The 27,302-nt window shown below is 56.7% G+C and overlaps 6 protein-coding genes across 6 annotated transcripts; 2 read left to right on the top strand and 4 right to left on the bottom strand.

The window, feature by feature from the left end:
• Window positions 1–192: 192 nt before the first annotated feature.
• P884DRAFT_241785 (kinase-like domain-containing protein) lies at window positions 193–1,422 on the top strand. Its single transcript, XM_069440240.1, has 4 exons — window positions 193–324; window positions 376–650; window positions 715–917; window positions 969–1,422. Exons 1-4 carry the CDS (start codon window positions 203–205, stop codon window positions 1,296–1,298), a joined length of 930 nt encoding a protein of 309 aa, XP_069298015.1. The 5' UTR covers window positions 193–202; the 3' UTR covers window positions 1,299–1,422.
• Window positions 1,423–2,978, bottom strand: P884DRAFT_241783 (uncharacterized protein). Its single transcript, XM_069440239.1, has 3 exons — window positions 2,574–2,978; window positions 1,894–2,458; window positions 1,423–1,799 (listed from the first exon to the last, which is right to left on the bottom strand). Exons 1-3 carry the CDS (start codon window positions 2,779–2,781, stop codon window positions 1,778–1,780), a joined length of 795 nt encoding a protein of 264 aa, XP_069298014.1. The 5' UTR covers window positions 2,782–2,978; the 3' UTR covers window positions 1,423–1,777.
• Window positions 2,979–6,414: 3,436 nt separating this feature from the next.
• P884DRAFT_222204 (CASP C terminal-domain-containing protein) lies at window positions 6,415–8,972 on the bottom strand. The gene is made up of 3 exons (XM_069439514.1): window positions 8,677–8,972; window positions 8,442–8,609; window positions 6,415–8,368 (listed from the first exon to the last, which is right to left on the bottom strand). Exons 1-3 carry the CDS (start codon window positions 8,786–8,788, stop codon window positions 6,420–6,422), a joined length of 2,229 nt encoding a protein of 742 aa, XP_069298013.1. The 5' UTR covers window positions 8,789–8,972; the 3' UTR covers window positions 6,415–6,419.
• A 408-nt stretch (window positions 8,973–9,380) lies between these two features.
• P884DRAFT_299105 (uncharacterized protein) lies at window positions 9,381–13,311 on the top strand (the record flags this gene model as incomplete). The annotated part of the gene is made up of 3 exons (XM_069444670.1): window positions 9,381–9,528; window positions 9,613–10,055; window positions 10,111–13,311. 3 exons carry the CDS (start codon window positions 9,381–9,383, stop codon window positions 13,309–13,311), a joined length of 3,792 nt encoding a protein of 1,263 aa, XP_069298012.1.
• Window positions 13,312–17,370: 4,059 nt separating this feature from the next.
• P884DRAFT_276990 (uncharacterized protein) lies at window positions 17,371–19,199 on the bottom strand (the record flags this gene model as incomplete). Its single annotated transcript, XM_069443028.1, has 3 exons — window positions 17,371–18,538; window positions 18,605–18,871; window positions 18,934–19,199. 3 exons carry the CDS (start codon window positions 19,197–19,199, stop codon window positions 17,371–17,373), a joined length of 1,701 nt encoding a protein of 566 aa, XP_069298011.1.
• A 5,781-nt stretch (window positions 19,200–24,980) lies between these two features.
• P884DRAFT_323843 (uncharacterized protein) lies at window positions 24,981–26,326 on the bottom strand (the record flags this gene model as incomplete). Its single annotated transcript, XM_069445453.1, has 2 exons — window positions 24,981–25,816; window positions 25,870–26,326. The coding sequence occupies 2 exons, from the start codon at window positions 26,324–26,326 to the stop codon at window positions 24,981–24,983; spliced, it is 1,293 nt and encodes a 430-aa protein (XP_069298010.1).
• Between the last annotated feature and the right edge of the window lie 976 nt (window positions 26,327–27,302).

The following is a 27,302-nucleotide window of genomic DNA, read 5'->3' as shown; positions in this document are numbered from 1 at the left end:
GCGAGAGAAAAACAAACTGATGGCCGAGAACCATGGCGAGCGACGCGCATAAGATGCTTTTTTTTTTTTTGGGATTGCACCGTGCGCTCTGGCCAAGCTGCAAAGACAAGAGCGGAATGCGGATAAAATAATGTTCTTGCCAGAGCACTTTCTTTGCCAAAACAAGACTTTGCCCGAGATTCACGCTTGAACCAGCTCCACCATGCGTGGCACTATAAGGACAATGTTCCGCTTCGAACAAGGCCAGGAACTCCAGGGCAGAAGATCCTCTTATACAATTACTGCTTCTCTTCGCAACCGTCAGCGAGGGCCATGGTTTGCTATGGACGTAATTCTGCTAGTTGTCTCATAAACCTCTTTCTAACGTTGGAGCAGTGGTCCGAATCAAGAGAGAGTCACGGTGAAGGCTGCACCGGCAAAGCGCCTGGAAAATGAAGCCCGGATGCTCCGACTGTTCCAAGGGTGTGACTCGATCCGCCAGCTGGTCGATGAGGTCAAGGATCCACGTTCCTTGGTGCTCGAATACATGGACGACAATGTATTCAACTTGTTGAAGACGAATCATCTCCCTAGGGCCGAGGCCAAGCGTGCCCTTAAGGCTACTGTTCAAGCGCTTATTGCGCTACATGAAAAGAACATTGTACACACAGGTGTGTCCTAGATACGCAATGTTTGCTCTCTGGAAGTGACGGACTAGCACTGATCGCCGTATAGATATCAAACCGGATAATATTCTTGTCAAATACAGCCCTGCCGGCGCTCTATATAAACTCGGCGATCTGGGTGACTGTTCTACACTAGATACACCCTCGAATGATGGAGGACATTTGATCGGTGCCGAACTCTTCTGCGCTCCAGAGGTACCACTTGGAATCCCTTGGACAATCAAAGCTGATATCTGGGGGCTCGGTGCCACAGTATGTGATTTCTAATTATAATAGTATTTAACATTCTAATACTAGCCACAGGGCATTACTCTTATAACCGGCCGATATATATTCTTGCCAAGAAATCCCCCCCCTCCGGGCGATCCACAGTTATCCCTAGCAGTCCTCCAGATCCAAAACGACTTCTATGGCCCTATTAGCAGGCAAGCGCTCCACGGCCTAGCAGACGACTCTATTCTACCGTTACTACAACAGTTCGAAGAAAACTATAAGCCATTCCCTCTGTCATCCGCTTCTTCTATGATCTATCAGGAGGATCTCGATTTCTTCGGCCACATCATGAAGATTGACCCGAGACAACGCCCAACTGCAAACGAGATTTTGGGCCACTCATGGTTCAATGGCGTCTAAAAGACCCGGAACGTGCTTTAAGAGTCTTGTGTTAACCATAGACTGACACACGTACTCATCGTGGAGCTCAGCTCCAATAGTTGTATCTAATCTCCCTCCCCTAGCTATAAGTATAATAGGGGGTATTAATACCTAGATTTGTACGGATGTACGGATTACTTTTTGTTGTATCGACTACTTAATATGTGCACGACGTAGCAAGTGCGCAACCGTTTCTCCAACCCGAGGTTGAACCTGCGACCCCTCCGGCTGCTTCATTGCCCCAGGCAGACTCGCTTACCCCGAACAGAAGCGCTAGATTCTAGTAAAGAAAAAAAACATTGAGTACCCCGTACCCCGAGTAATATCCCAGCACCGGAACGCCCGCACCCATGCATCAATGACTATGTCCTCCGTTAAAAAACGATGATATGTACAGCCACCCGAGCCTTATCTTTATTTTTTTTCTTTCTTTTTCTTCCAGTCTCCCTAGCGACGTTTTACTTGGCATAGAACCAGTATCTATTCCCATATCCGTTAAACCCTCTTCTTCATTTACAACTGCGAACAGCAAGGGGAGGGGAGGGGAGGGGAGGGGAGGGGAGGGGGAACTCACTGTGCAGCATAGTCGACCTGGAACTCCTCCGGCATGCCGTGACAGGTGGCGGGCGGGCTGCCGCCGACGGTCTGGAAGCGGAAGACCTCCTGCAGGCCGCCGGTGGCGCCGGGCTTGGCGGTGAGCTTGAGCCAGGGCACCGGCGGCTCGCCCTGCAGGCCCCTGGAGGCGGCGGCGTCGGCGGGCGGGGCGGGCACGCTCGCGTTCTTGCCGCACGGCAGCTCGCCCAGCTGCACGGCCGGCGACACGTCGAGCTTGAAGAGCGCCGTGGTGGCGTCGGCGAAGAAGTGCAGCCCGCTCAGCGGCAGGTCGGACGGCACCAGGCGCTCGCCGGCGGCCCGGCTCTGCGGCAGGTCGAAGCGCAGCGCCGCCCGCGTCAGGGCCGCCGCCAGGTCCGGGCCGGTCGCCACCAGGCACGAGGCGTTGAAGAGCGTCGCCACGGCGCCGGCCGCCTGCGGCGCCGCGTCCGGCGTGGCGGCGTCGCACGTGTAGTTCTGCGTGCCCCTCCCGATCGCGATGTGGCGCAGGCCGAGGCCGGCCGACGGCGACGGGAGGTCGGCGGCACCTGTATGCGTGGTTAGCGGGGCGCTCTGTTCGACATTCACAACCCCCCAAACCCCCCCCCCCCCCTCTTAAAACAAGAGGAGAGGGGGGAGGGGGCAGGGGTTTGGCCTGCTTACCTGCTGGCTGTGGGACTTGGGAGAGGTCGCAGACCGGTGCGACGTCCAGCATCCGACTGGCTTGAACCTTGGAGGCTAGGAGGTTGAAGTAGTCGGAGAGGGCACGGATGTCGTCTGGGAAGCTAGAGGCTGCGTCGAACTTGGGATATGCGGGGGCAGCACACGCGGAGGCGACCAGCACCGACGCGAAGAGTAATGAGGGGTGCATCGTGCCGCAACTCTTTTGTCTTGATGGTGATAATCGGGAAGGAGATGGCTTGTTTCGTGGCTCTTGAAGGGGTATTGATATTCGAATGTATATTGGTGTCACCCGGACCCAGAAAGGAAACCCAGCAATTCCTGGTATAGAAAGAAGAGAGAGACCAAGAGAAACCAAGATTAAGATGGAAGCGGAAGGCCGACCTGCCAAAGATCAGAGAGATTGGCCCAGATGATGTGTGAGGGACGAAAGATATACCTGGGGGGCGAGTCTGCGCATCGTGTGAAGTCGGCGGCCATGATGGGAACTTTGGCTGGCTATTATAGTTGAAGAGAACCAAAGAATACAGACATGGCAGCGCCGGGTAAGGCGCATCCAGCCGCCCCAATGGCCACACATGAATAGCTCTCGCCCCGTCGGCCCTTGCTCTCTCCGGCGGTCGCGAATGCAGACGTTCGCTAGTCCGGCGGGCAGCCGCCCAAGGAGCGACAAGGGCGGTGGGAAGAGGCACGCACCTGTCTGCGGATGCCGCGATCTCACTGGCTGGGTGGGCTTCATTGGAGGGGGTTGGCCAACCCCTGTCTTCCAGAACCCTGCCGCAAGCGCCGTTGCACGAACATGGCTCTACACAGTAACGTTCGTTATTCCGCGGGTCTCATCGACGCACCCCTCTGCGGTGAGGGGTTGTCTGAACCGGCGGGACGATGCGCCAATGGCTTCAATGGAAACTTCCTTGAAATTTGAACATTTTCACATTGTCCAGCAGGGCTGGGCCCAAGACATGTGCTTGATGGGGGTGGCCGGGCGCATCGATTGCCAGACTCGTAGCTAGGGTAGATATGCAGGTGTCGGAGAATGAACTCTTCTTCTGTTTGCCAATATTTTTTTTTTTTTTTTGGCCTTGTGCTCGAGCTCGAAGTTCAGATAGATGGACGCATGCCCACCCATACTCCTCCGTACATACACATTCGACTCGACAGCGGGACCCTAGATGGATAATCCCGACATTGGCCACCGATTTTGAGGTCGAATCGTCGACTACTCTGGATTTCTTCTGCCCTTTCTCTCCTCATCTTCAAACATAAGTAGATTGAATGCATATCAGTGGTGCTCAACATGTTAAGAGTGGGCGTGAAATTATGAAGCTTGGCATTCAGAAAGCCACGGCAGGAAATTGGGCCAATTTTCTCCGCCGTAACAAGGTAACTATTTATTTAACCCATTGACTTTTCCATTGTGATTGGCTGCGCTATTTTTGCCCATTTTGTTTGCCGCGCCCAAGAAAAGCTACGACCCACAGTTCTAGCCGCCGGCGCTCTGGCCTCTGAACCTCCACTACGGAGGTACTGCAATAAAGTACCAATTTGCTCTGAACACCACACACCTTCCCTCGCCGCCAAGCCAGATCGTGGCGGCATTCTAGATCCATCCCACCCGATCCCCGATCGCTTTCTGCAGCTCTCATTTCAGGGTACATTATAGTATAGCTTAGGAACTAGTTAGGATGAAGCATAGCATGCCAATACTGCCTCTGCCTCCATGGCCGAAGTTTCCAACAAAGCGACCACCTCCAGCGGTACCGCCATCATCCATGCGAATTTTTCGAAGAACCTCTTACATTGAAAGTAACCTAACTCGTACCATTTTTTTTAGAGAGCTTCCTAACCAAACATTCGACAAGCAGCCGCTTGGTCAACTCTACAGCTTTGTACGTTATAGTTGTATGCAACCGGAGATCCTTTGTTCGCCATTGAACTCCACAGGCGATCGCTAACACGTGTAGTCCACTAACTAGCTGCGGACAACGGAAAAGCTTGGCCGAGACATCTCCCATGTGGCAACCCTACCCATTAGCGAGCCTGCTAAGGTCCGAAAAATAGACGCTGGCCGTCCACGGCGGCCCGGTGTCCGCCTGAATAATTTCGTGCATAGGCTTCCCGCTCTTGCATCTGATACCGGGTTCAACCCACCCATCTCTTGCGGGCGCCTACAGCGGCGGGCTTCCGCTGTTTCAGCTTCTCCTACCCCAAGAAGATGACGTGGACCCGTTTACGCTGACATCAGCGTACGAAACAGGATGGTGTATCGCGCTCGCAAGCCAAAGTAAAAGTAAAAAAAAAAAAAAAAATATTTTTTTTTTTTAAAAAAAGACGGGCGAGTAATCAGTCGGAACGGAAATCGTCAGAGAAGCCCCGCCTGCTCTCGCTCTCAAAGCTCGTGTCTGTTTCGGCCCTCGAGGGCGGCGCCTATTCGTCATGCATCGCTCGCTCTGTCCTTGTGGCCGTCGGCCAGAGGCGGAGACATTCAGAGGTCCCCAGCATCTCGTCAGTCAGTGCTACTCTCGTTACGGCTTCGTTTTACCTTCCAGGAAGAGCCAACCAACCCGGTGACTAGCGCTGCTACTCCGTAGAGCAGCGGCAAACTCGCATCGGCAGTGTTCCGTCGGACAGCACGAGCTCCTTTAATATGTCCAGGGTGCCCAGGTCACGCCGTCTCTTCCGAGCGAGCCCGTTCCTCTCTCCCACCTGTCCCGGTGTGACCCCTCGCTAATTCCGCGTCTCTGATCCCCGGTCTGCAACGTGCGGACTACTTCCCCAGCCCCCCCGGCCAGCCCCTCAGCGATGTCTTTCAGCTAACCCGTCGATGCCAATCTGGTCTATTCCTTCCTCCAGAGGTCCCTGCATTAAAAAATACGCCTCGGGAGGGTTCTGTCTCGCGCCGGAGGCCTGCCGGGACTCCGAGTCTTCCTTCTCCCCCTCCTCACCCTTGATTCTCGCCATACTGCTACCCGGTCTGGAATAGCGCCCCATCCAGGTTCGGGTGGTGCGTCGAGTTCGTCTCGTCCCGTCCCTGCTAGATTTGCCCATCTCCCCCCTGTCCTCTAGCAGCCGCACTCTCATCAGGCAATGGCGGCAAGTAGTCTTCGGCAACCTAGCCGGCAGTTTTTGCCGAGGAATTCGAGGGACCTACGAGAACCGCAAATCATGACTCTTCTGTTCAAAAGAACAAAAAAGGCAAGAAAGAAGGGGGAAAAAAAGCAACAAACACTGCTGGTAAGGGAAGGAGGGAGATGTGGTGTCCCGGACTCGGGCGATGCTGCCCAATCCACACCGTACACTACACGAGCAGTGAGGAGTTGACGTGGGCCAATCCATCCGGTATCCGCTCGGGCAGAGGTTCCCATGATGGAGGGACACAGGGGCACACACGGAACGCACGCGACCGAGCCCATTGCCCCAGCCTCATCATCTCCGCAGCCGCCAGCCCAGACAGACGGCTGGCCGTGTCCCTTCGAGCACGCCTCGTATACGGACAATGCATGCAGGACAAAACAAGGGCTTAAAGCGGGCCCGGGAACCAGCCACTCATATCCGTAACGTACAAAGTATTCCGTACAAAAGTATTCCGTACACAAGCATACAACATCCAAGTTACACTATGCATGTACACATTAAGGATCTTCACACCCCCTCCAGAGAGGATGGGGATAGAAGGGGCAGAATGCCTTTCCCCCCAGCGTCTCATGACCGCTCACATACCCCTCCTTCCCTACGCCGTGGTACCCTTCCTTGCTGCCTGTACGTTTATCGTTCAAATATATATATATATATATATATATATATATATATATACATATAAATTCGCACTCAGACGCCATCCAACGGCGGGGCATGCTTGGCCATAGCCGCCGCGGGTCCCGTGCCGGGGGCGCCGACGGTGGTACCGACCAGCGCCTGCCGGTCGGCCTCGCCGGTGCCCATCCAGAAGAGGGAGAAGAAGACGAGCAGGTGCAGGGCGAGGCAGTAGAGGGCGAAGAGGTTGCGGCTCGTGCGCGAGGCCAGCACCATGCGCGTGACCGAGTAGACGAGGCGCTCGGGCAGGCTCATGCGCTTGTACGCGCGGGCCGACTCGCGGCCGCGGAACTGCGCGAACGGCGACAGGTTGGACTCGTACGCCTTGCGGTACCGGTCCAGGGAGGCCGAAGAGCCGCCGCCCCCTCCCCCGGAACCGGTGGCGGGGGAGGGGGAGGAGGAGGAGGAGGAGACGATGGAGACGCTCGAGGGGTTGGGGTTGACGGCGTAGGCGGACGAGGACGAGGTCGTCGCCGCGGCGCCGCGGTTGTAGGTGGACACGTAGCGGGTCTTTTCGTAGAGGTTGAGGTTGTCGCGCTGGAGCGCGGCGATCTCCTGCCGCAGCTGGGAGACGGTGCGGTGCGTCTCGGAGAGCTCCTGCTCGAGCTGCGCGTTGCGCTTCTTGAAGCGGTCGCGCTGGGCCGTGATCATGGGCAGGATGCCCGACCCGCCGCCCACGGGCCCTCGCTCGTCCGAGTCGCGCGGGTTGAAGCCGCTGATGATGGACGAGGTGGGAGATGTCCGCCCCGCCTTGCGGCCCGGTGCGGCCGAGGGCGCGTACCGGCTGACGTACGTGCCTGCTACCGAGGCGCCCGAGGAGAAGACGTTGGCCGTCTCTGCCTGGATGCTCGAGAGCTCGTTCTCGAGCTTCTCGTTGAGGTTCTGCGATCTTTCGAGCTCGGCGTTGGTCCGGGAGAGCTCCTCCTGGAGGTTCTGCAGCCTGCTCTGCAGGTCTTGGTGCGACACGCGCAGGATGGTGAGCTCCTCGCTCAGCTTCTTGTTCCGGGCCAAGAGCAGCTGCTCCAGTGTGTCCCCCTTGCCCGTGGCTGCGGAGCCGGGGACGTCCTCGGGGACGTCTCGCGTTTCGTCATCGTCGCCGGTCGAGAATTCGATGCTCTTGAGGACCTCGAGTTCCTGTTTCACGTCGTCGTAGTCGCTCCACTTCTGCACCTTGGCCTTGAGGCCGTCCCTCTCTTCTTTGAGCAGCCCGACCTCTCTCTCGAGTCCCCGAAGCTTGGCATCCAAGTCCCTCTTCAGACTCTCTCGTTCCACCCTTGCCGCGTCCAGCTTCCGGATGAGCGCAGAGTTCTCGGACCTTATCCGCATGTACGCAGGCTCGTCTTCCAGGTTCGCCGTGGCTTGAGTCGGTACCTGTGACTTGGCCTGTGCCAAATCCAGACGCAGTTGCTCGTTCCGAGCTTCAACCTCGGCAAGGCGAGCGCTCGTCCGCTCCAGGTCCGACTGCACCATCTCCAGCTCAGCGCTCGTCACCTGGCCCCGGCCCTCCTCGGCGTTGTCGGATTTCCCTAGCCGTTGGTTGACCTCGTAGCTGGCCTTCAGCTCGTTGAGCAGACGTTCCTGATTCTCGATCTTTTCCTCCATAGCCTTCTCCTTGGCCTCCCAGTTGTCCTTCTTCTCCTCTACCACGGCGGTCCACGACTGCTCCACCTCCTTCACCCGGCTCTCGAGGGTCTCTTCCAGCTTCTGCCTCGTATCGCGTTCTGCCTGTAGTCGTGATTCTGTATCTTCCAGCTGGGCCGTCAAGCGCGAGACGGTGTCCTGCAGATGTTGATTCTCCCGAGTAAGTTTCGGAAGCGTGTCCTCCGAGACGAGCATCGAATCCACCGAGGCCTCGAGTAACGGGTATGGATCCGGCGCCTCGGAGAGCGAGGTGTAAGCCTGCAGGAAGGCCGAGCTGACTGACTTGGAGTGCGTTGTCAGGAGGTCGATAAAGGTCTGGTAGGCTATTGTTCGGTCAGTCTCGGACCGATGCAGACATCTAGATGTGTCCTCCAGCCGAGCAGCATCGGGACATACCCTTGAGCAAGCCTTTGATCTCGGAGAGCTTGCTGGCATCGTCTAGCTTCCTGAAGTCCTTGGTCTTCTGTGCCAAGTCCTTCCTCTGCACGGTCGAGTCTCGCTGAAAGGCCACAATCTCGGATGCCGTGTTGTCGAGGTTCGAGACGAGCGTCGTGAAGTCAAGGCCTAGGTAGGTGAGCGTTAGATCTCTGAGGAAGATACAAAATATGACAGATGGGTAATCACGACGTACTCCTCCATTGTGAGATGGCGTTTTGGAACTTGTTGACCGTGCTGGGCGCTGTTGGTGACGACGGCGCGGGCGTGCCGACCCCGGGAGCGTCTGAGCTGGTCCTTTCGGCCATTGCTTGTTCCTTCTCCCCGCCTCGTATGCGGAGCGTCTACCGTGAACGGTGATGTGATGAACCCAATTCTCGAGTATGGCTGGCATCAACCTGGCTGGCGTCGCCGACTGCGTTGTGTTGAGGTGTCGCGCCTGACGTGGTTCGACGGTTTGACGGACGACTTCCCGTGTTTAGGTGGCCGCAGGGCAACTCACGTTGGCGCCAAGGCTCCACTGCGGTTGGTCTGGAGTTCGGAGGTCCGGGCACCTTCTGAGAGCTGGAACCCCTGCCTGCCTGCTTTCAGCCCACTCTCGCGGCAGCGCTGCCTGTTGGCGGCAAAGACCCACGCTCCCTTGTCCCTTGTCAAGGTTGGAGCTTCCCTTGCCTCCACCAAGGTACTGTACTGTAATCCGTACGCACGCAAGTAGGTCTCGTCCTGCCAATGGCACCATGACGACGACCTTTACCATCCGCCAGACTCGACGACACCGACACGCACGCCCCGCGTCCCGCTGATTCCGCGCGATTCCTCGAACCCTCCCCGCCGGGTGCCGTACTCCCCAGGCAAGAGCCCTCAATTCAACGGCCGGGCGACCATGGTTCGGGATGCGCCATGGCATCCGACCCGCAGAGGAATCAGGGCAGGGCGGCAGCACTCCCCGGCGTTAGTCCCTACACCCTGCGCCCGCTGCTTCGCGGCGTGCCCTTGTCCGCCGACGGCACAAACGAGGATGTCAAGATAAACTGCGTCGACTACTATGGTATGCAATGCATTGGATCCCGTGTCGCCATCAGGACGGAGCACTCGCTAACCGATAGTCGCTGCGTTTGCCATCGAACTCTAGACGGGAACCTCTATGTTGGCACCAGCGCCTCAGAACTCCTGCACTTCTTCCGCATCCCTCCCGATCCCAGCGATCCCAGCGATCCCGGCGGCTCCAGCAGCCCTTCGAATTTCATTCTCGCCACTCGGCTGTCGCCCATATACTCGGAGCCTGCCGGCGGCTTCAATGGCTCGCTCCCGGGTGTGCAGCAGATCCTCCTCCTGCCGCGCGTGGCCAAGGCCTGTGTGTTGTGCAACTGGACCGTCACCTTCTACTCGCTACCCGAGCTGAGCCCCGTGTTTGGCGCCACCCAGGTCAGGAACTGCAACTGGATCGGCGGGGTGGACCTGAACGAGGGCAGCGATGCGAGCTTCGAGAGGCCGGCCGGCGTTACCATTCTCTTGTCGCTAAACCGCCGGATACAGGTGGTCAGAATCGGGGAAGAAGATGCGCGAGTCATCCGGGTATGCTTCTCGAGCAATCTAAGTCTGGGAATCTTCCGTCTGACTCGGCTTTCAGAAAATTGACTTCGCAGGTAGCACGCTGTCGGTGCGCAGGGATTCCATCGCCTGCGTCGCAGACTCCAGGAACTACGTCCTGTTGGACATTGACCGCCAGCTCAAGATCCCGCTCATGACCATATCATCACTCGATGATTCGCAGCAGGATGCCGCCTTCGGACAAGCCCAGAACATTGCCAGCGTCCCCGATGGCGGCCTGTCGAGGAGCGCGTCCTCGGCGACCGCCCGTGTCCCCGCCCACTCCCCAGGCCACTCTAGGAGCACAAGCCTTGGAGACTTCATCTCGGGAATGCGGAGAAATGACAAACGGCCTGGAGAAGCAGAGGACCCTGTCTTCCAGGCGTCTGATGCCCCCCCGACTTCGCGGAGCCCGGGGCCGGCAGACAAACCCCTGCCCCCGCCGCCACGAGACCACGGGAACCCGGTGACAACTCAGGCAGCCGCGGCTGCGCCTCCCTACCGGACAGCGACACCTCCGGTACGATCGGGGCCGTCTCCGAAGCCCGGGTCTGTCTTCCTGAAACCGCATATTGTGTCTCCAACTGCGGAAGAGTTCCTCTTGGTCACCGGGACTGGCCCCCTTGAACCAGGCATTGGCATGTTTGTGAACCTCGACGGAGACCCCACACGCCCTACCCTAGAATTCGACAGGTACCCGCGCGAGATTGCCGTTGACGGCGGCCCTGCCGACTTCTCTTCCTCCCTCCCACCCATGAGCACCGGGGAGGAGGGCTACGTCCTTGCGTCCATGACCAGAGATTTCGAGGACGGCTTGCACCACGGGCTCGAGATCCAGCGTCTTGACGCGAATGCGGGCGAAGACGGGCCGGAAAAGTGGTGGCTGGAGGTCAGAGGCGACCAGTCCAAACCCTTCACCCCTATCGGCGTCCGGCCGTTACTCCAGAAGGAAGACATCATTTTCGAGGACGTCGTGGAGCGGCTGTGCCAGCGGCGATTCTCGCCCTTCAAGGAGCACACGGAAACCCCAACCACGTCCCTGAAGAGCAGCGATTCTCGAACAGCGCTATCGATACAACGGCTATCCCAGGAACAGGAGCTCTTTGATCGGGATACCGAGTCGGAGGATGAGCAACTGCCCCCTGGATGGGAAGCCACCAGGAACCAGGAGGGAGAGGAATTTGTACGGCGACTGGCGAGGACATCATCACGCCTGGCCGTTTGGGCCGGAGATGACATATGGTGGGCCGTGCGAAACCCGCTGCTCACTCAGCTAGACTCAGTGCTGGACTTGGCGGCTCATCAGAGTCCGCAAACAGCGGCAGTCATAGATCCCGAGAACAGACGGCAGCTTCTCTCCCTGCTCGACGCCATCAAGGATCGGGAACCAACAACAGAGCTCGAGTTCATGACTTTGGGGTACATAAGGCAGAAAGCAAGCATAATGCTTCTTACGACGTTCCTGAGCTCGCCAGAGCCGCCACTTACGGATGCCGAAGTGGAAGCAATGGAGCAAAACCTGGTCGGCGGGGACTTAGACGCGAGGGTCGTCCTGTCTCTAATACCTGCCCTTCGTAACGAGATTGTCGTTAACCGCAGAGGCATATGGATCTATGGCGGTATCAAAAGGATCGTCGAGAGCTACATGTCGGCTGAGCCGGATGGTTTAGCCATCCAGGGTATCAGTTCGCTGCCTGTCCATGTCCTGAGGTTCTTGAGGCGCTTTCTCCTCGCCTGGAGGAAGAAAAAGGGGTTTGGCAGCATACCAAACGAGGTATTCCGGACGGTGGATGCGTCCCTGCTCCTGGTGCTCCTAGAACTCGACCGGGACACGCCTGCCGGCCAACCTGGAAAACTCGGCTCGGTCCGGAAGGACCTGTACGAGCTCGTCGACCATGGTGTCGACTGTTTTGACAGAGCCGTGGACCTGCTCGAGACATATCACCGCCTCTTTGTTCTCAGCAGGCTCTATCAGCACCGCAAGATGGCAGCGGACGTGCTAGGGACATGGAGACGCATCATCGAGGGCGAGGAAGACAGAGGAGGTGAGCTGGGCGACGGCGAGCAGCGCGTCAGGAACTACCTCAGCAACATCAGCAACCAAGCCCTAGTCCAGGAATACGGCCTGTGGCTAGCGAGCCGCAATCCCAAGCTCGGTGTGCAGGTTTTTACGGACGAGAAAGCCAAGGCTCCCAAACTCGAACACACCCAAATCGTCGCCCTCCTCCGCGAGGAGGCCCCAGATGCGGTCAAGTACTACCTTGAGCATCTCGTCTTCGGCAAGGGCAACACTGCCTACGTCAACGAACTCATCACCTATTACTTGGATATCGTCATCACCGATCTCCAGACCTCGTCCGCCTCACGCGACATGATCGCGGCCTCCTACGAGGCCTACCGCGCTCTCGAGCCGCCAAAACCGACCTACCTCCGCTTCCTCGCCGACAACGCCCCGCCCAATAACGAAGTCTGGCAAAGCCGCTTACGCCTCCTTCAACTGCTGAGCGGCGGGCATGACTACGATGTCGGCGCCATCCGCGCGCGCATCGAGGACTCGCTATCTCGCACATCATTACCGCAGGGCCGCTCCGTCAACGGAGGGGACGGATTGTCCACGACGACAACGAAAACAACAGCAACGAAAACAACGAGCGCCACAGCCAACGGCTTTGCTCAATATGACTACCTCCTCGTCCCCGAATCCATCATCCTTGCCTCCCGCTCCCACCACCACGCGGCGGCGCTACACCTGCTGGTCCACCGCCTGGCCGACTACGACACGGCCGTATCCTACTGCATCCGCGGCGGCGCCGCCCTCGACCCTTCCGGTACCGCCGGCGCGACTCGCCGACACCTCCGCCGCCAAGGGCGCGAGCGCGACGGCGACGGCGACGGCGACGGCGACCTGCCGCCGACCTGGGAGGAGCAGACGGCCCTCTTCCGCACCCTGCTCTCGGAGTTCCTGGCGATCGAGGACGAGGGCGAGAGGATGGCGCAGACGGGGGCGCTGCTGGAGCGGTTCGGCGGCTGGTTCGACGTGGTCGAGGTGCTGGAGCTGGTGCCGGCCGGGTGGAGCGTCGAGGTGCTGGGCGGCTTCCTGGTGGCCGCGCTGAGGCGGCTGGTCTGCGAGCGGCGCGAGGCCATGGTGGAGCGGGCGCTGAGCGGGGCCGAGAACCTGAGGGTCGGGTTCGACTTTGTGGTCAAGGTGGAGGAGAAGGGGCCTGTTGTTGAGGGGGGTTAAGGAGCGGAGAAGGGAGAGGAGCGAGAGGGATGATGAATGATGATGATGAGGGTGGAGTTTGTTTGTAATGAAGGATGGGGGGGAGGCCCACACGCACATACACGCACGCACGCACGCACTACTGCGAGGCACGATTGTGTATGTATGCAGACCTTAGCGAAGGGCCCAGCGGGGTGTATTACTAGTAAATTCATAGTGACGCCGGCTCGGGTGTGGATGTGCCGGTGGTGGTGATGATGGTCGAGACGAGTGGAGTGGATCTAGAGCGTTTCTTGAAATCTACTGTGGTAGACTTCTCGAGGTCTAATCACGGTTCATTTCGTCCGTCGGCGCCCCTGATGAGGGACGGCTTGAGAGTTCTCGATCCAACCAAGCAACGTCATCGAGACTTCTCTGGAGTGGATTTCCTCGCCTCCTGTCGCGTTTTCTCGTCTCCGCCTTGCTCCGTTCTCCTAGTGTACAGAAGCCAGACTCAACTTGAACAACCGAGGACCGGACGGTATTGAGTAGTGTACGCCCTGTTGTTCATTCGGCGGCCGACGGGCCAACTTCAAAGCCGACGGAACCACGCTGCTGTCAGCGCCCTCCGGCAAATCGGCCGGAGCTCGGAACCCTTTGAAGAAGGGCCGTCGCCGATCGGTGGGAAGTTCCTTGTCTACTGCGAGGCAACTGCTTCGTAAATACAACACGCCAGCCAACCGCTGCACTTACAGTGGATTCGTTGACTTGACTTTTTTTTTTTCTTTTTTCTTTTTTCCCCCCTCATGCTAAGTCGGGCCGCGCAGAGACCGCGGAGATACCCTTCGGCTGACGATCCAGGGGGCCGTGCTGTTGGTGGTACTGTAGAAGGCCCGATAAAAAAAAATGTAGTGTATCGTTCCCCGCGCAAGTGGGTCAGGGGTTTCCGGGCAAAGTACATAGTACCTCCGTATGTCCGTACGCAGCGTAGGATAACTACCTCCTATGTCGACACACACTACGGAGTACTGCCTTGCTTGTCCGTACTGTACCTACTGTAGTCTGTCTGTATGAACTCACACTCCCAACGTACATAAACAGTGTGCTGGGTATGTTGGCGGACGAACCAGGCCTTTCCGGCGTGACTACTGTTACACTACCGAGTACGGATTACTGCGTAGCAGATGGTGCGCTGCGTGCTCAGAGGACCGTGCAAATGCCCAGAAGCATAGTTAAGTCAAGAGCGCGGCGATTTTTCCATCATCGTTTTTTTCTTAGCTTACGTCGTGGCCCGTTCTCCCCGCTTCCATCCTTTTGCCAAGTAATGTAGTGTAGTTTAACTACTTCGTATGTACATTACATACGTCGGTAGTAACAGCAAATTCGGGTTCTGCACCCCTGACCAGGGAAGGAAGAGCCCCCCTCCGCTACAGAAGAGCCTTGGCTGGGAAGCGAGAGCGGCAGAACCACAACCACGGGCCCCGGAGCTGCAGGCTGCCATCCGCCGTCACCGACGGATATTGTCGACGCGGTAGAGGAAAGAAAAGGGGGGTGGGAAGTGGGAGAACCAACCGCATGCGCGAATTAGATTTTGTTACGGGGAGAAGTCCGGATCCAGCTGCTGTGTCGGCACAATCCCCCTCTCCTCGAAGTTTTTGAAGCCTCGAGCCCCGCAAATTTCCAAGACTCAATGGACGCTCTTGGCCGACTTAGCGTAGGCTCATCGAATTAGTGCAGCTACTCTACATTGGTAAGCTGACAGACGTCGGGCTGCTTCTTGTCGTCGACAGAGGGTCGTAGGTCGAATGCAACCCCAACATCCGGGAAAGCGTCTGTATCTAAAAAAAAAAAAAAAAAAAAAAGTATGGAGTGGTGTTGGCCGTGAACTGCACGTAGATCTGCAGCATATCTCGTTTTTGGTGTTTTTAAAAGTCGGCCGTATGTCTGTGCGGGAAGAGGTGCCAGGTTCTGGACCGCGGGAGTCCGTGAGACGCGGCTCGGAAAACAAACCGTTGATTCCTTGCACTCCAGTGCACTAAAAACCTCGTGGTGGCTGCGCTGCGGCATCTGTAGGTTCTGCAGGGAGGAAGAAAACGGAAGGGAAACGGAGGGGAGATGGGGCTTACTTGGTGCACTGCCTACACTACTCCGTACTTTTAGGTTAGGAGAGCTACCTGACCTGGTAACTATACGGAGTAGTTTCTTGGTAGTCGGTCTTGGCTGACGGGGCTGAGGTGTGCACGCGCCCTATACGGAGTAATACCGTAAAACCTGGGGAACCGGCCATAACACCTTCCAATTCACTCTAGAATGGGAACATGGAAACCTCGCTTTAAAAGCCCTTCATTGGCCTGGGCAGAACACAACGTACAATGGACGAGGCGCTTAGCATGCATCAAAGACGGACCATTGCGATTCGCGTTTATCATCCCATTGATGGCCTAGAACCCCGGATTCCCCAGACTCCAATTCTCCGCCAAGAAGCCTCCGCTGTTTGCTGGATTGAGCAGTGGAGAACAAGAGAGCAGAAGGGATATCTCGAACTCAGATGGGGTTGCTCGCCGAAATGAGCGCAAAGGAAATGGATGCGAAAGCCGAGGCTATTCGACGGGTTTGGAGGCGAAACAGAGGAGCAGAGCTCAAAATTGGAGGCTGCTTCGTGCCAATCCGATTCTTGCCGGGGTTAACCACTGCGAAGCTGTTACCTGATGCACAGACCACTCGAAGTAGTGTACTTTGTATGTTCGCCACAAGGTACTCTGTTCAGGGAGGGGACCACCGTGCTCACATGCTCAAGCAACAGCAATCTCACACCGAGTAACACTAGCGAAGGGGAGGCGGGGACCAACTGCATTGCTCCTCTCCAGTTTTCGACCTCCGAGTGCAGCATTGCATGTCACCCTCCGTAACAAACCAGAGACCAACAGAGATTACGATGATCCAGGATCCCATTCACCAATCAATCAGATCTAACTACTCTGTAATCCGTAACTAACCCGTACTGTACACCTATATTACCTCAGCAGAAAGCAAAAATGAGATGTCGCAAGTCCGGGGGAAGGGACGGGCCATGCACGCCACGATCGAACCTCGTGGTAACCATTTAGGGACGAAGAAATCTGGAGGGGGAAAAAAAAAAGGCAAAACGAAGATTCCCCCACCCCGGATTCTCGGGTGCGCCAAGTTTCTCGAACGGTCGGGACAATACGACAGAGGTGGGCCACAGTGTCACCGTTGCCTCCTATCCTCCCCCTCGCCCACGTCGCATGTCTTTTAACTGGACACTACTCCGTAGTTACAACGTGGTGTCGCAAGCATCGGCCCGCAGAGGCACAGCCAGGCACAGACACATCCGGATACCCGTCAGGCACAGTCAGCAGGGGCCCCGATGCAACCATATAACTACCAGGGAGAAAGCCGACCTTCATTTCCGTTGCACGAAACCGCTTGACTGTGGAGCTACAATACTACTCTGTATGTACATAGCAATAAGGAGTAGATCGCCGATCTATGAAGCAACGTGCGTTCGATTTATGTCGAGTGTTCCACTCCGGAACAGAGCCGATGTAAACATAACCCCGGGATACGCCGCTGAGTGACCGAACTCCCCGTTCGCATGTTTCACTTTGTGTCTGTCTAGTTACCAGCGACTGCTCCCGGATCCCGGTATGCTGGCCAATGGGAACATCTCGACCTGGGCAAAGTTTTCATCCAGAAAGACAAGAAAAAAAAAGGGGGGGAGGGGTATCTGTCTTTCCAACTATCATCGTTTCGTTACCATCGTTGCCCGAAACCATCAGAAAATAAGCCTCAAGTCCAACGTGAACATAGCTGAGACAACTCCAACCCGCCTGAGCGATTGCTCTACCCAATGTAAGAGATTAGGAACAGAGTGTACAAAACAATAGAGAAAACAGGGAAAAAAAACGAAGGCGGGGGAGTAATAGTGAAGACAACGCTGCTAGTTGTAATTAGGGAATAATATGAAAACGTAGTGGTAGTAAAGGATAGACTATGTCGGGACATTGATATAGGATAAAATAAGTAGTGATGGGAGAAGAACGCGATTAGAAGAAGACCGAGAGAGAGAGAGAGAGAGGTTTACACGCCCATCTTGGCCGCCTCGGTCGGTGGCGGCGGCGTAGCAGAGCCCGCCACGGTCGGGCTGCGGCTGGACCCGGGTCGGCTGCTCCCCGCCAGTTCCGTCATGCTCTCGGACTCGAACTTGGACTCGCTCGCCTTGCTCCCGCGCTTCCCGCCCCCCATCTTCTGGAAGCCGGCCGTCCGGGGGAGATGCAGCCCGACGGCGCCGCCCCCGCCCGCGGGGTGGTGGTGGTGGTGGTGTTGGTGGTAGCCGAGCTCGTGCCCATCCAGCGCTCCCGCCCCCTTCTTCCCCATCCTCCCGCCGCCGCCGCCGCCGCCGATTCCGACGCGCGACCACCAGGAGCGGATGTCCGCCCAGACGATCTTGCACGCGCCCCACGAGGTGACGCAGTAGATGATGGCGTTCCAGAAGCCCTGGAGCGGCAGCACCGAGGCCGACATGTACTCGAGCGGGAGCAGGGCCTTGCCCGGGTGGATGACCGAGTAGACGCGGTTGGCGCTCGACGGGATCCACGTCACCAGCATGGCGGTGAAGAAGAGCAGGGCGCACTTGGTGTACGACCAGGTCGCGTTGCTGGCCTCGTACGCCGCCCGCCGGCGGAGCGGGTTCGCTCCCGTGCCCGTGCCTGTTCCCGTGTGGCCGCCGGTGCTGCTGGTGATGGTGCTGAGTTTGTTCGTGTTCTTGTTATTGCTGTTGGTCGCGGGGCGGTTGAGAGCAGTGCTGGCGGCACCCTTCGGGTCGGCTGTTATGCTTGTTTGAACCCGGCCTTCTATATTACTATTGTTGTTGTTGTTGTCGTTGTTGTTGTCGTTGTCGCTGTTGCTGTTGTTGCTGTTGTTGTTATTGTTATTGGAGGCTTCGCGATGGGAGGAGATGGTGACAGAGTAGGCTGCCTTGGATGCTTTCTGAGGCGAGGCGACCTGCGACCCACGACGGCCGCCGCCTCCCAGGGGTGTCAGATCGATGGTACCTGACTTATCAACAACTTCGGTGGTGACGAAGACTTCGGTGGTTTTTGACGAGCTAAAGGGATCGTCGAATCCGTGCAGGGGCTCCGGGTCGTGATGACTGGTGCTGAAGCTGAACTCCCTCAGTTGCTTGTGCTTCTTGTAGATCTCGCGCCCGGCGCGGATGTAGATGGAGAAGGTGATGAGCATGACGATCCTGCCACAGCCGTCAGTTGATACGTCTCTAACCCCTTGCTAACCACACAAGTTCCCCGTTGCTCACCAGACCGGTCCGTAGAAGACGGCGATACGGAAGATGTCCCAATTGGGTGAGATCCAACACCACAAGGTTGCGTCTCCGTACATACGGCCCTTCTCGGGGGTAGAGACAAAGATCGGGACCAGGCCGACGATGAAGGGGATCCCATAGCAGAGCAGGAGGTAGAGAATCTCCATTTTTCGCAGCCGTTGGGCATCGAACTTCTGGTAAAAGGTCAGATGCACGTTCACAGCCATGGCCAGCATCCAGAAAGCGTCGGCGGGCATGAACCTGGGGGGATGCATGTCAGTTATATGCTGAGCCCTGCGGTTCTCCGACGAGGGGAGACATACATCTGGATGAGGAACGCCTGGAACTGGCACCCGGCCTGGTTGATGTCGTCAATAAAGGACCGACCCATCAACGTGGCGACATTGGTCATGAGATTGCCCCATGTTGCGTAGAAAACCAGCCGGTTGATGGGTTTGTGGAAAGCCTTGGAGAAGGTAAAGGTGCTAATGACCACCATGCACCCTATAAGGGAGAAGACAGAGGTGGTGCGTTCGAGGATACTGATGGCTCTTATTTGGAATTCGGTGAGACTCGTGCTGTAGTCCATCCTGCTGGTGTCGGAGCGTCGCCCGCCCGACACAGCAGGAAGAAACGGGCCGGTCGGTGGAGGTGATGGCGGTGTCGTCGTCCCCAGCCCGCAGCCCCGTTGGTTGATACCCCGAGCTCGTTGCGCCCTGAGCGCGGCTACCGAAATGGGCGGGCTTGCAGTTCACAAATGGCCGAAGAGCGCGTCGACACAGAAGCTAGGCAGGCAGGATAGTGACGAGCTCGTTGAGGCCCGGTCGTCAAGAGGGTACCGGCGAGGCACACAAAGCTGATGCTGGCTCTCGGCCGGCGGGACACGGCCTGGCAACGAACGGAGGAGAGTGTGGCTTCAAGTACCCGGCCGAGTGCGGCTGGTACAAGAACGAGATAACCGAGGAGGAAGCTACACTAACGTTAATAATAACCCGGGGTGTGCAAGGTCGAACCTTAGCCTGAGCTCTGCCATCGTCCAGGGGTTCCAGATCGATGTCTGAAATGAGCCAGACTGAGAAGGCGCTCAAGAGACCTTTGAATGAACCTTATTAGCACCGTACACAGCGCAGCAGTGTCGAGTACCCAGAGCCACGCTAACCAACAGTAGTGTAGCTCCCCTGGCTCTTGACCGAGAATCGTCGGAACCCCTGCAGGTCAAAGTCCGGGGCTGCCCTGCATGTACGGATTACATGAATGCATGCTCGCATGTGCGGATTACTCCGTACCCCGTACGGATTCCAACTAGGTGAGCTCACGCTAACCGGAATAGTGACCCTTTTCCGTCTGCGCAGCATGCAAGACGTTGTGAGTGACTGGTTGGTAGTTAACGGTGGTCAGAAATGACAGAGCGCTGCTCCTCCTCGTCCGTGCGGCTCGTCGCATGTCCCATCAACTTTGACACGGAACAATTACCGCGGTGATGTGTTGTACGGACGTACATAATCCGTACATCCAGCATGCTCATAGCCACGAGTTGGCGATATCACGGGGTGCAACACGCTTGCCTCTGTTGAAACACTCACCCTATTGCAGTCCCGCCCATACACCAGACTATGGAGACGCTCCCGAATTGAGCCTAGTGTTGGAAGTGTCCTGACATCTCCAAGTCAGAAGAAGCTTTCTTACACTGCTGTCGTTTCCCCAGACTGCAGACTGCTCGACTGGAGAGATTGGTCAAAGAGGTCGGGGGCCCGTTCTGTTTCCGGCGGTTGCGGGGTTGGGCAGCGCCTTCGACGAGCAAAGGCCGACCCCTGCTGCAACGCACCTGCGAGTCGACTTGGCGCGCCCGCACAACCGGACCAACCCTTGCCACGGGCACGCTGTCCGTGATGGAGCTTGATAGTTGGTAAATGGTGCGCGAGGGCCCCTTACTTTTTCCTTAGTGTAGTGCACCGACGAGTTCCATCATCCATCGATCTCGCTGCGTCCGACAGCATCCGCGGCTCGGTGGCCGTACCCGGAGACGCAGGACAGACTGGTCGTGAAGATCCGAATATATCTGCAGTGGTGTCCTTGGTACTTCGTAGGCTGCGCTTCATCTCTTCTGCAGGGTGCGAAGAGACTGCAACACTCCACGTAGTAGTAGGCTGGAGCGGCAACGCGGAGTACTCTGTGCCTCCTCTTCTGGGAAAGCGACTGTTCCATGACAGTGTACCGCATCTTCGGGGGCGACTTCCCAGTGCATCGACGTCGTGCCTTACTCGCATAATGTTACAAAATACTCGCAATTGTCATCGCCCGTCCAAAACGAAGGTATGTACAAACCGGGTCAATTGATCCGGCGCACGCCGAGTTGAAGCACGATGTCCCCAACAAGCCCGCAATGCGTTCGCGCATGGAGTCTCTGGCTGTCGTGCGTATTTTGAATGTGGCGTGTGTGCCGCCGATGATGACCAGCGGCGTGTTTGCCAGTACGGAGTAGGCATCTGAAAGTTTCAAAACAAGAATTCGAGGTGCAAGCAGTGGTCCATGGTGGGTCAATCTACTCGACCCATGTGGAAAGTGGAAACAGCCCCGCCAAGGCGATTTCTCACCTTAATATTACCGTTGGTCCCATTGGCTGTTGTCCTCACCAAAACATGTCGCGTTGCCCCTTTGCTGCTTCCGCTCCCACCGTTTCCACTTTACCAAAAGCTTTTCCATAACCGCCCATCGCCATCTCTCATCCACGCTAAGTTGCTCGGAATTTTTCCAGCGCCAATCGTCGTTGGGTGCTTCGGCACTTTAGCTTACACTAGACCTGCATCAAAGATGAGCAACCACAGAGCCTCGGTATGTATGGAACCCCCGTCATTCCACGAGTTCTTACGCTGTAGCCTCGCAGCGACCGATCTAAAACACACGTCGTCGCTCTCTTCCGATGATGATATGCGGCGGCCGCGAGGTTCTCTCGTGAGCTGAGCCGTTAGTCCGATCGCATAGCATGCCTGGTATGTGCGAATGCAGGTACAGTACGGAGTACGCAGTAACGTACGGCGCTTCTGCTACGCTACAAGTTTGCAAGAGATATCCACCGCTGATCCTCGCTGAAGCAGACCGAATCGTAAAAAGGGTGGGCCAAGGAGCCAGCCCATTTCGTACTCCGTATCGCGCGTCTCCACGCAACTCGGACGACATCATCCTACCCGGGAGCTCCTTGCCTGGCAGGACAAAGGCGCCAAAGTCAAAACCACCAGTTGCATTCCTCATGCCACCAAGTGAGAGAGAGTAAGCGAAGAAGCCAGACCAAGAGCCAGACGTACCCTGTCATGACACAGCACATTGCACGCACACACTGTTCCGGACCTGGAGGGCGTCAGTCCCTTTCACCAACTCGGCCGGACAAGCTTCTTTCGGCAACAAGCCGGAGACCGGGGATGGAGTCATCTCTGATCTTTGACCCAGCCCTACACAGATATGACACATTGTACCAGAATGGACTTTTTGATAACCTTCCTCAAGCCAAACGCTTGCGAGACAAGGTTCGATCTGGACCCGCAGGACACCGCAACGCAACCAATGCGGCCCACTTCTCCACATGTCCGGCAGCTACTCTGAGGGGGCCAGGCTAGTTTAACGGACATCATTGGCCGGGGGCTTGCCTATTCCGGTTTGGTGACAGGGGGAAGCCACAAGCGACATTTCCCCAGAATCATTCGGCCCCCAACCACGAAGCTGTTAGATGTGAAGCATGGGTGCGTGTGTCTTAATCCGGCCGAGGCAGAACCGTAATCGCACAAACAAGTAGACTAGGTATGTGTGTACAGTACCTCCGTACATGCATGCACGTGCTGCTACTCTACTTTGTATGTAACAGCACGGTCCCGAGCTGGGCCCCCAACTCCACTGCGCCAAAGCTTTTCTTTACGTCCACGATACGACCGGCAGATCCACCCCCATCTCCCACTCGGGTCTAGAGGAGCAGATAGCTGTCATACTCTGTACACATGCCGTTTCACTAAAGCTATCCGAGGCGACCCTTACAATTGGCATCCGCCCGCAATGCTCGGTATTGGGCGAACATTATTGCCCATGCGTCAGAGACCAGACACCAACGCCGATTGGCCCTTGTATCCATGTGCCGAGTGCACTGCAGCGGTCGGTAGTTTCTCGCATCACAATTGACCATTGACCCCAGATCCTGTCAATCGCCCGGACCTCAACCCACCCGTTGACAGCGACTTAGTGTACGGATTAGTCTGTACGGAGTGCTGCTGTAGCGTTATCCGTTCGCGGTATGTACATAAAGATGTCGAGTACGAGTACTGAGTATGCATGTAGTGTACAGCACATGCCTCAGATAGGTACTGCGTACATGCACCCCACAAATCCGGCGCCGCCAGACGTTGATGGCGCCTGGGAAGCTTGCTGATTGGGATCCTCGATCGCCGTATGGACCAGCACAGAAACTATCTTCTTGGAAGGCAACGCTACCCACGGAAATTACCGCTGGGCTCCAGCTCGCGCACAAAATGATGGTAAAAGCACGCGCTTGGTCCCTCTTGCTGCTACGCATGCCAGTGTTCGTACAGTTCATGCGTGCACTTATTCGAGTGGGTTGATGTTTTGCCACTACGATCTGCCCCTCGATGGTGAGGTTCGGCATGCTCTCTGCCACAACAGGTTTTGTTCGGCAGGGTGCAGCTCCCTGACAGGGGACATGGAGCCGCTCAGACCCCTTCGCCCCCCAACCCCCCGCTCTGTGGCCAGGGCGCCGATCCAAGCATGGTCGGAATGCACACCCCGCCGAGCCCTCAAACCCCATAACGTTATCCCCCTCTTTCTTTGGCGCATCATCAACCGCATCGCTGCCACGCGTCAGCTTGTTGGGGGAGAGGAGGGATTTGCCATTTGACCATCACAGAATCCTTCCCATGGATTAGGGCCCGTACTATCTAACTAACCATCGATCGCCTTCTGCTGGTTTCTCCCCCACGTTACAAACGCCTTGTGTTTTTGCGAACCCGATCTCCGCCGAGACACGCAAAGGCAAATGACTTATTCCGTACACTATCTATCCCCTCTTATTTCGCAGCTCGGCACGTCTCTTTGCTGGCGGCGATCCAGTGATACGGCCGACGCGGTTCGGAGAGCGACCCCCCCTTCTCTCTCTCTTCCAACGACTTACTCGTGCGTAAGCGCAAGGATACTCAAGCCCGCCTGCGCTGGACCTGTCTAGCTGTCAGGGTCATGAATCAGGGCTAGTCAGGTCGAGACATCGTCCGCCCGAAAGCTTGCATCACCAGGTCCTAACACGGCCACCAATTCGTCGCGGTTCCCTCACGGGTTTTGCCAGGTCGGTCGGCGTCGATGTATCAGCGCCGTTGTCGGGTTCCGGAATCCGACGGATGCACTCGGAAGGCCTCGCAGAATCCGTCGGATGGATAGGACAGGCTCTCCCCAGGCACACGCACACACGGAGGTAGGAAACTGGAGATCCCGCTATTGCCAGTGAGACCGTCAGCGACGGTTGCTCTCGTCATCAGAGCACCGCCCTCTCCTAACCATCGCCACAACTCACGCCGAATCCAAAGCGCCTACCGTACCACGTGGCTAAAGCTTGGCCCCCTACCGCGACCTACGCCAGTACGGATACCGGGTGGGAGACGCAGGTAACCCGATGCTGATGTGCCGAGGTGCCTCTCGAGCGGTGCCGAACGCCCACGTTTGCCTGCTCGCATAATGGTATGTCGCAGTTGTAGGGATTGGGGTTTACCGAAATGGAGCTCGCGGTCGGCGCATGTGAATGCGAGAGGACGCACGAGTGGAAGCTCACCCGCATGTACTACGTCCATACCCGCGGATTTAGAGAGCCATGGTTACTTAGACCTGTCGTTTGTTGGGCCTTGCTCGACACCGTCTCAGCCACAACCACCCACGCAGCTGGGGGAAACAACATCGCAAATACAGGCGCTTATTAGCTATCACCAACCGCATCCTCAGGCTCAGAGTCGTCTGCCGGGGTCAAGAGTCCTGCTGTGATCGACCTTGTCCTTCCCGCCCTGTCCAGCCAGAAACTCTCCACTGCCATGGCCTCTATTGCTCAACCGTGACATGGTATAATGTATAGCTATGCGCACCGATCTGCGCCAGGTTCTACCTAGCCATCAACGTCTTGTGCCCTCTCCCCACACTACCGATCTCTCTTCTCTGCTAACCACTTTACCTGGTCTGTCCCCCTGCCTCAGAGTATCTCTGCCTCGGCCACCCCTGTAGTGTCTTCACAATGAAACCAACCGTACTGTCGCCAAGCAACTAATCCACAAAGCAGTGTAAATGCACCGATCTGGCGCTTGCGCCGACATCCAGAAGTGTCATGTGGCCGAGGTTTTCAGATCGTCGCTTTGCTGGATCCGCCGGTCTTTCCGAACGCAACTGACTGCTCTGCTCGGCCGCACCGAGCGCCCACTTGCTCCTTGTTACGTGTCCACGCCTCATCAACAGACTTGTCATTCCGTCGAACTGTTCTCTCTTCAGGAACGGCTTCCTCTTCATGGAAGTGTATAGACCTTAAATCGTCAGCCATCAAGCGTAATATCTCCTCGTCTTGTGTGCGGCCTTCGCCACCACCAGCAGGCGCCGGGCCTTGAGCGGCGGTGGAAGACCCTACGCAGTCCCACTCGCCGAGAGCCCTCCAGCTATTGGGGTTCTCAGCCGAGAAACGTATGGGCGAAGGGTTAGGCGCTCGATAAACGCCCGTCCTCTTCGCCGACCGCCGGGTTGGCGTCTGTGGCATTTGGTAGGCGACGTTGTGGGGCAAGAGAACGCTTTCTCTCCGGATGGTCTCGTTGGTTATCGGCTCAGTTTGCGGTCGATTTGGAGCATACAGGGCTCTAAACCAGTTACTGATGAGCCTGGATGCAGAGTTGTTATTCTCGAGAGGCGGGGGGGCGTGAGCTTTGGGCCGCGGCAAACTTGGTGTGATTGGTGTTTTCGGGGTCCGTGGTGTGGCGGCAATCTTCGTTGCGACTCCCGTCTCAGGGTATGAAGAAGAATAGCCGGCCTTGTCATGCCTGTAGGCTGCCCCGGCAGCCTCGTTCACAGTGGCGCCTTTTCTATCAAGCAACTGAACCACCTCGATGGCACCAGCCGCCTCTGCCATCGATCCGTCATCTCGTGACTCCGGCGTCGGAATAGTTAGTTGGGTCATCTTGGACAACATGGACTCTATCCATCGGTCAGTTACAGAACCCCGCAAGAATAACTGGCAAGTAGGTTACCTTTCGACCACCGATCCGGGGAGTCTGGCGAAGTGGGTTCCACAATATTGGAGGCACCTTTCAAGATTGCTGAGGGTTCGACGTTCTGCAACTCGTTGTTTACGGATCGCGCCGGAGCATTTCCTTTGCGCAAGATTGAGGAAGCCATCGAGGACCCAGAAAATCGCTTGGAGCCACCCCTGAGTTGTCCATTCGCCTTTGTCGCCTGTTGCTCGGGTATGACCGACTCTCGTTTGTGGCTTCTGGATGGGACGACTGTGTTACTCCTGCCAATGCTCCCGAAGAAATTGCGATGGTGCTGATCCTTTGAACCCAGCGCCCTGCTCGAGGTGGTTGAATCAGTATGGTGACCGCTTTTACCTTCTTCTTTCCTCTTTTGTTCCCGTTCGATCTCCTTTCTTGCGCGACGTTCGCCAACTCGTTCGCAATCGTAATCCTTCCAGTCGACCTCAAACATCTTGTTAAGGACGAGCTGGCCGTTTCACGGCAGGTCCCACCCGTCATAGCCTCTCAAGAAACCCAGAACAGGAGACGGCGAAACAAAGATGTGCAGTTTTACAGTTGTTATCGAAGAGGCGAACTGGTGGGCGTAGGAAGGTTCAACAATGACGAGGGAAGTTCTGGCTCTTATTGTTGAGAGTGAGATTGTGGGTTTCAATAGTTGAGAAAAAAGTAAAAAGTGAAGCAGCCTTACCTCGAAACCTCGAGGGAAGGATTTCATGGGTGTTCAATCGGCGTCGGTGCCAAAGGGTATCCCAAGCCAATGAGCGCCGGGGGATCTGCAAAGCCAAACCAAACCTTTCAACTTCAAGCGGAGGCAGAACACCCTCTTGAATGAAAATGATCTTGTGTTTCGTCACCACCGGCTCCTGACAGGTTCGGTGAGCAAAGGAATGGGACAATAGCTGGCATGAGCCCTGAAATGGGCAATGAGACTCAAAATCTCTTCATCTTCCATATCGAGCACGTGTCCGTTGAGATAAGGAACAAGAGTTCCTGGTCTCTCTTTCCCGGTCTGTTCATTCCATCGAGCCTGGCCCGATTCCCACACTAAGGCAGTTACCACCTATTAGAGGCAGGCAGAGTCCTCGAACAGGGAAGAGACTGACGCAAAATAACAATCTCATAAACGATTAAGACTAGGGATGTTTGCGACCAGCCCTTGTACTGCCTAAGGCTGCTGACTGTCTCTGGGCCGTTATGAGTTCAGCAGTTCAGCAGTCCAACAGTTTCGGGGTCCTGGTCTGGACCCGGTTAGCTCAGGCTCCAGTTTGTCGCCAAGGGAAAATAATGAAATTCGTTGCTTGTTCGAGATTGTGGCAAGTTTACTAGCCTGCTCAAGCGTCCCAGATATACTGCTTGAATGCTACAGCTCGATGGCTGCAAATGACTACAGCTCGGATTGGCTGCAAGACACGACACCACAGCGGTAT

The sequence above is a fragment of the Thermothelomyces heterothallicus genome (assembly GCF_042370625.1).
Source record: "Thermothelomyces heterothallicus CBS 202.75 unplaced genomic scaffold P884_scaffold_9, whole genome shotgun sequence".
In the NCBI taxonomy this organism is placed as follows: Eukaryota; Fungi; Ascomycota; class Sordariomycetes; order Sordariales; family Chaetomiaceae; genus Thermothelomyces; species Thermothelomyces heterothallicus.
This window is presented reverse-complemented; position numbering and strand designations above follow the sequence as displayed.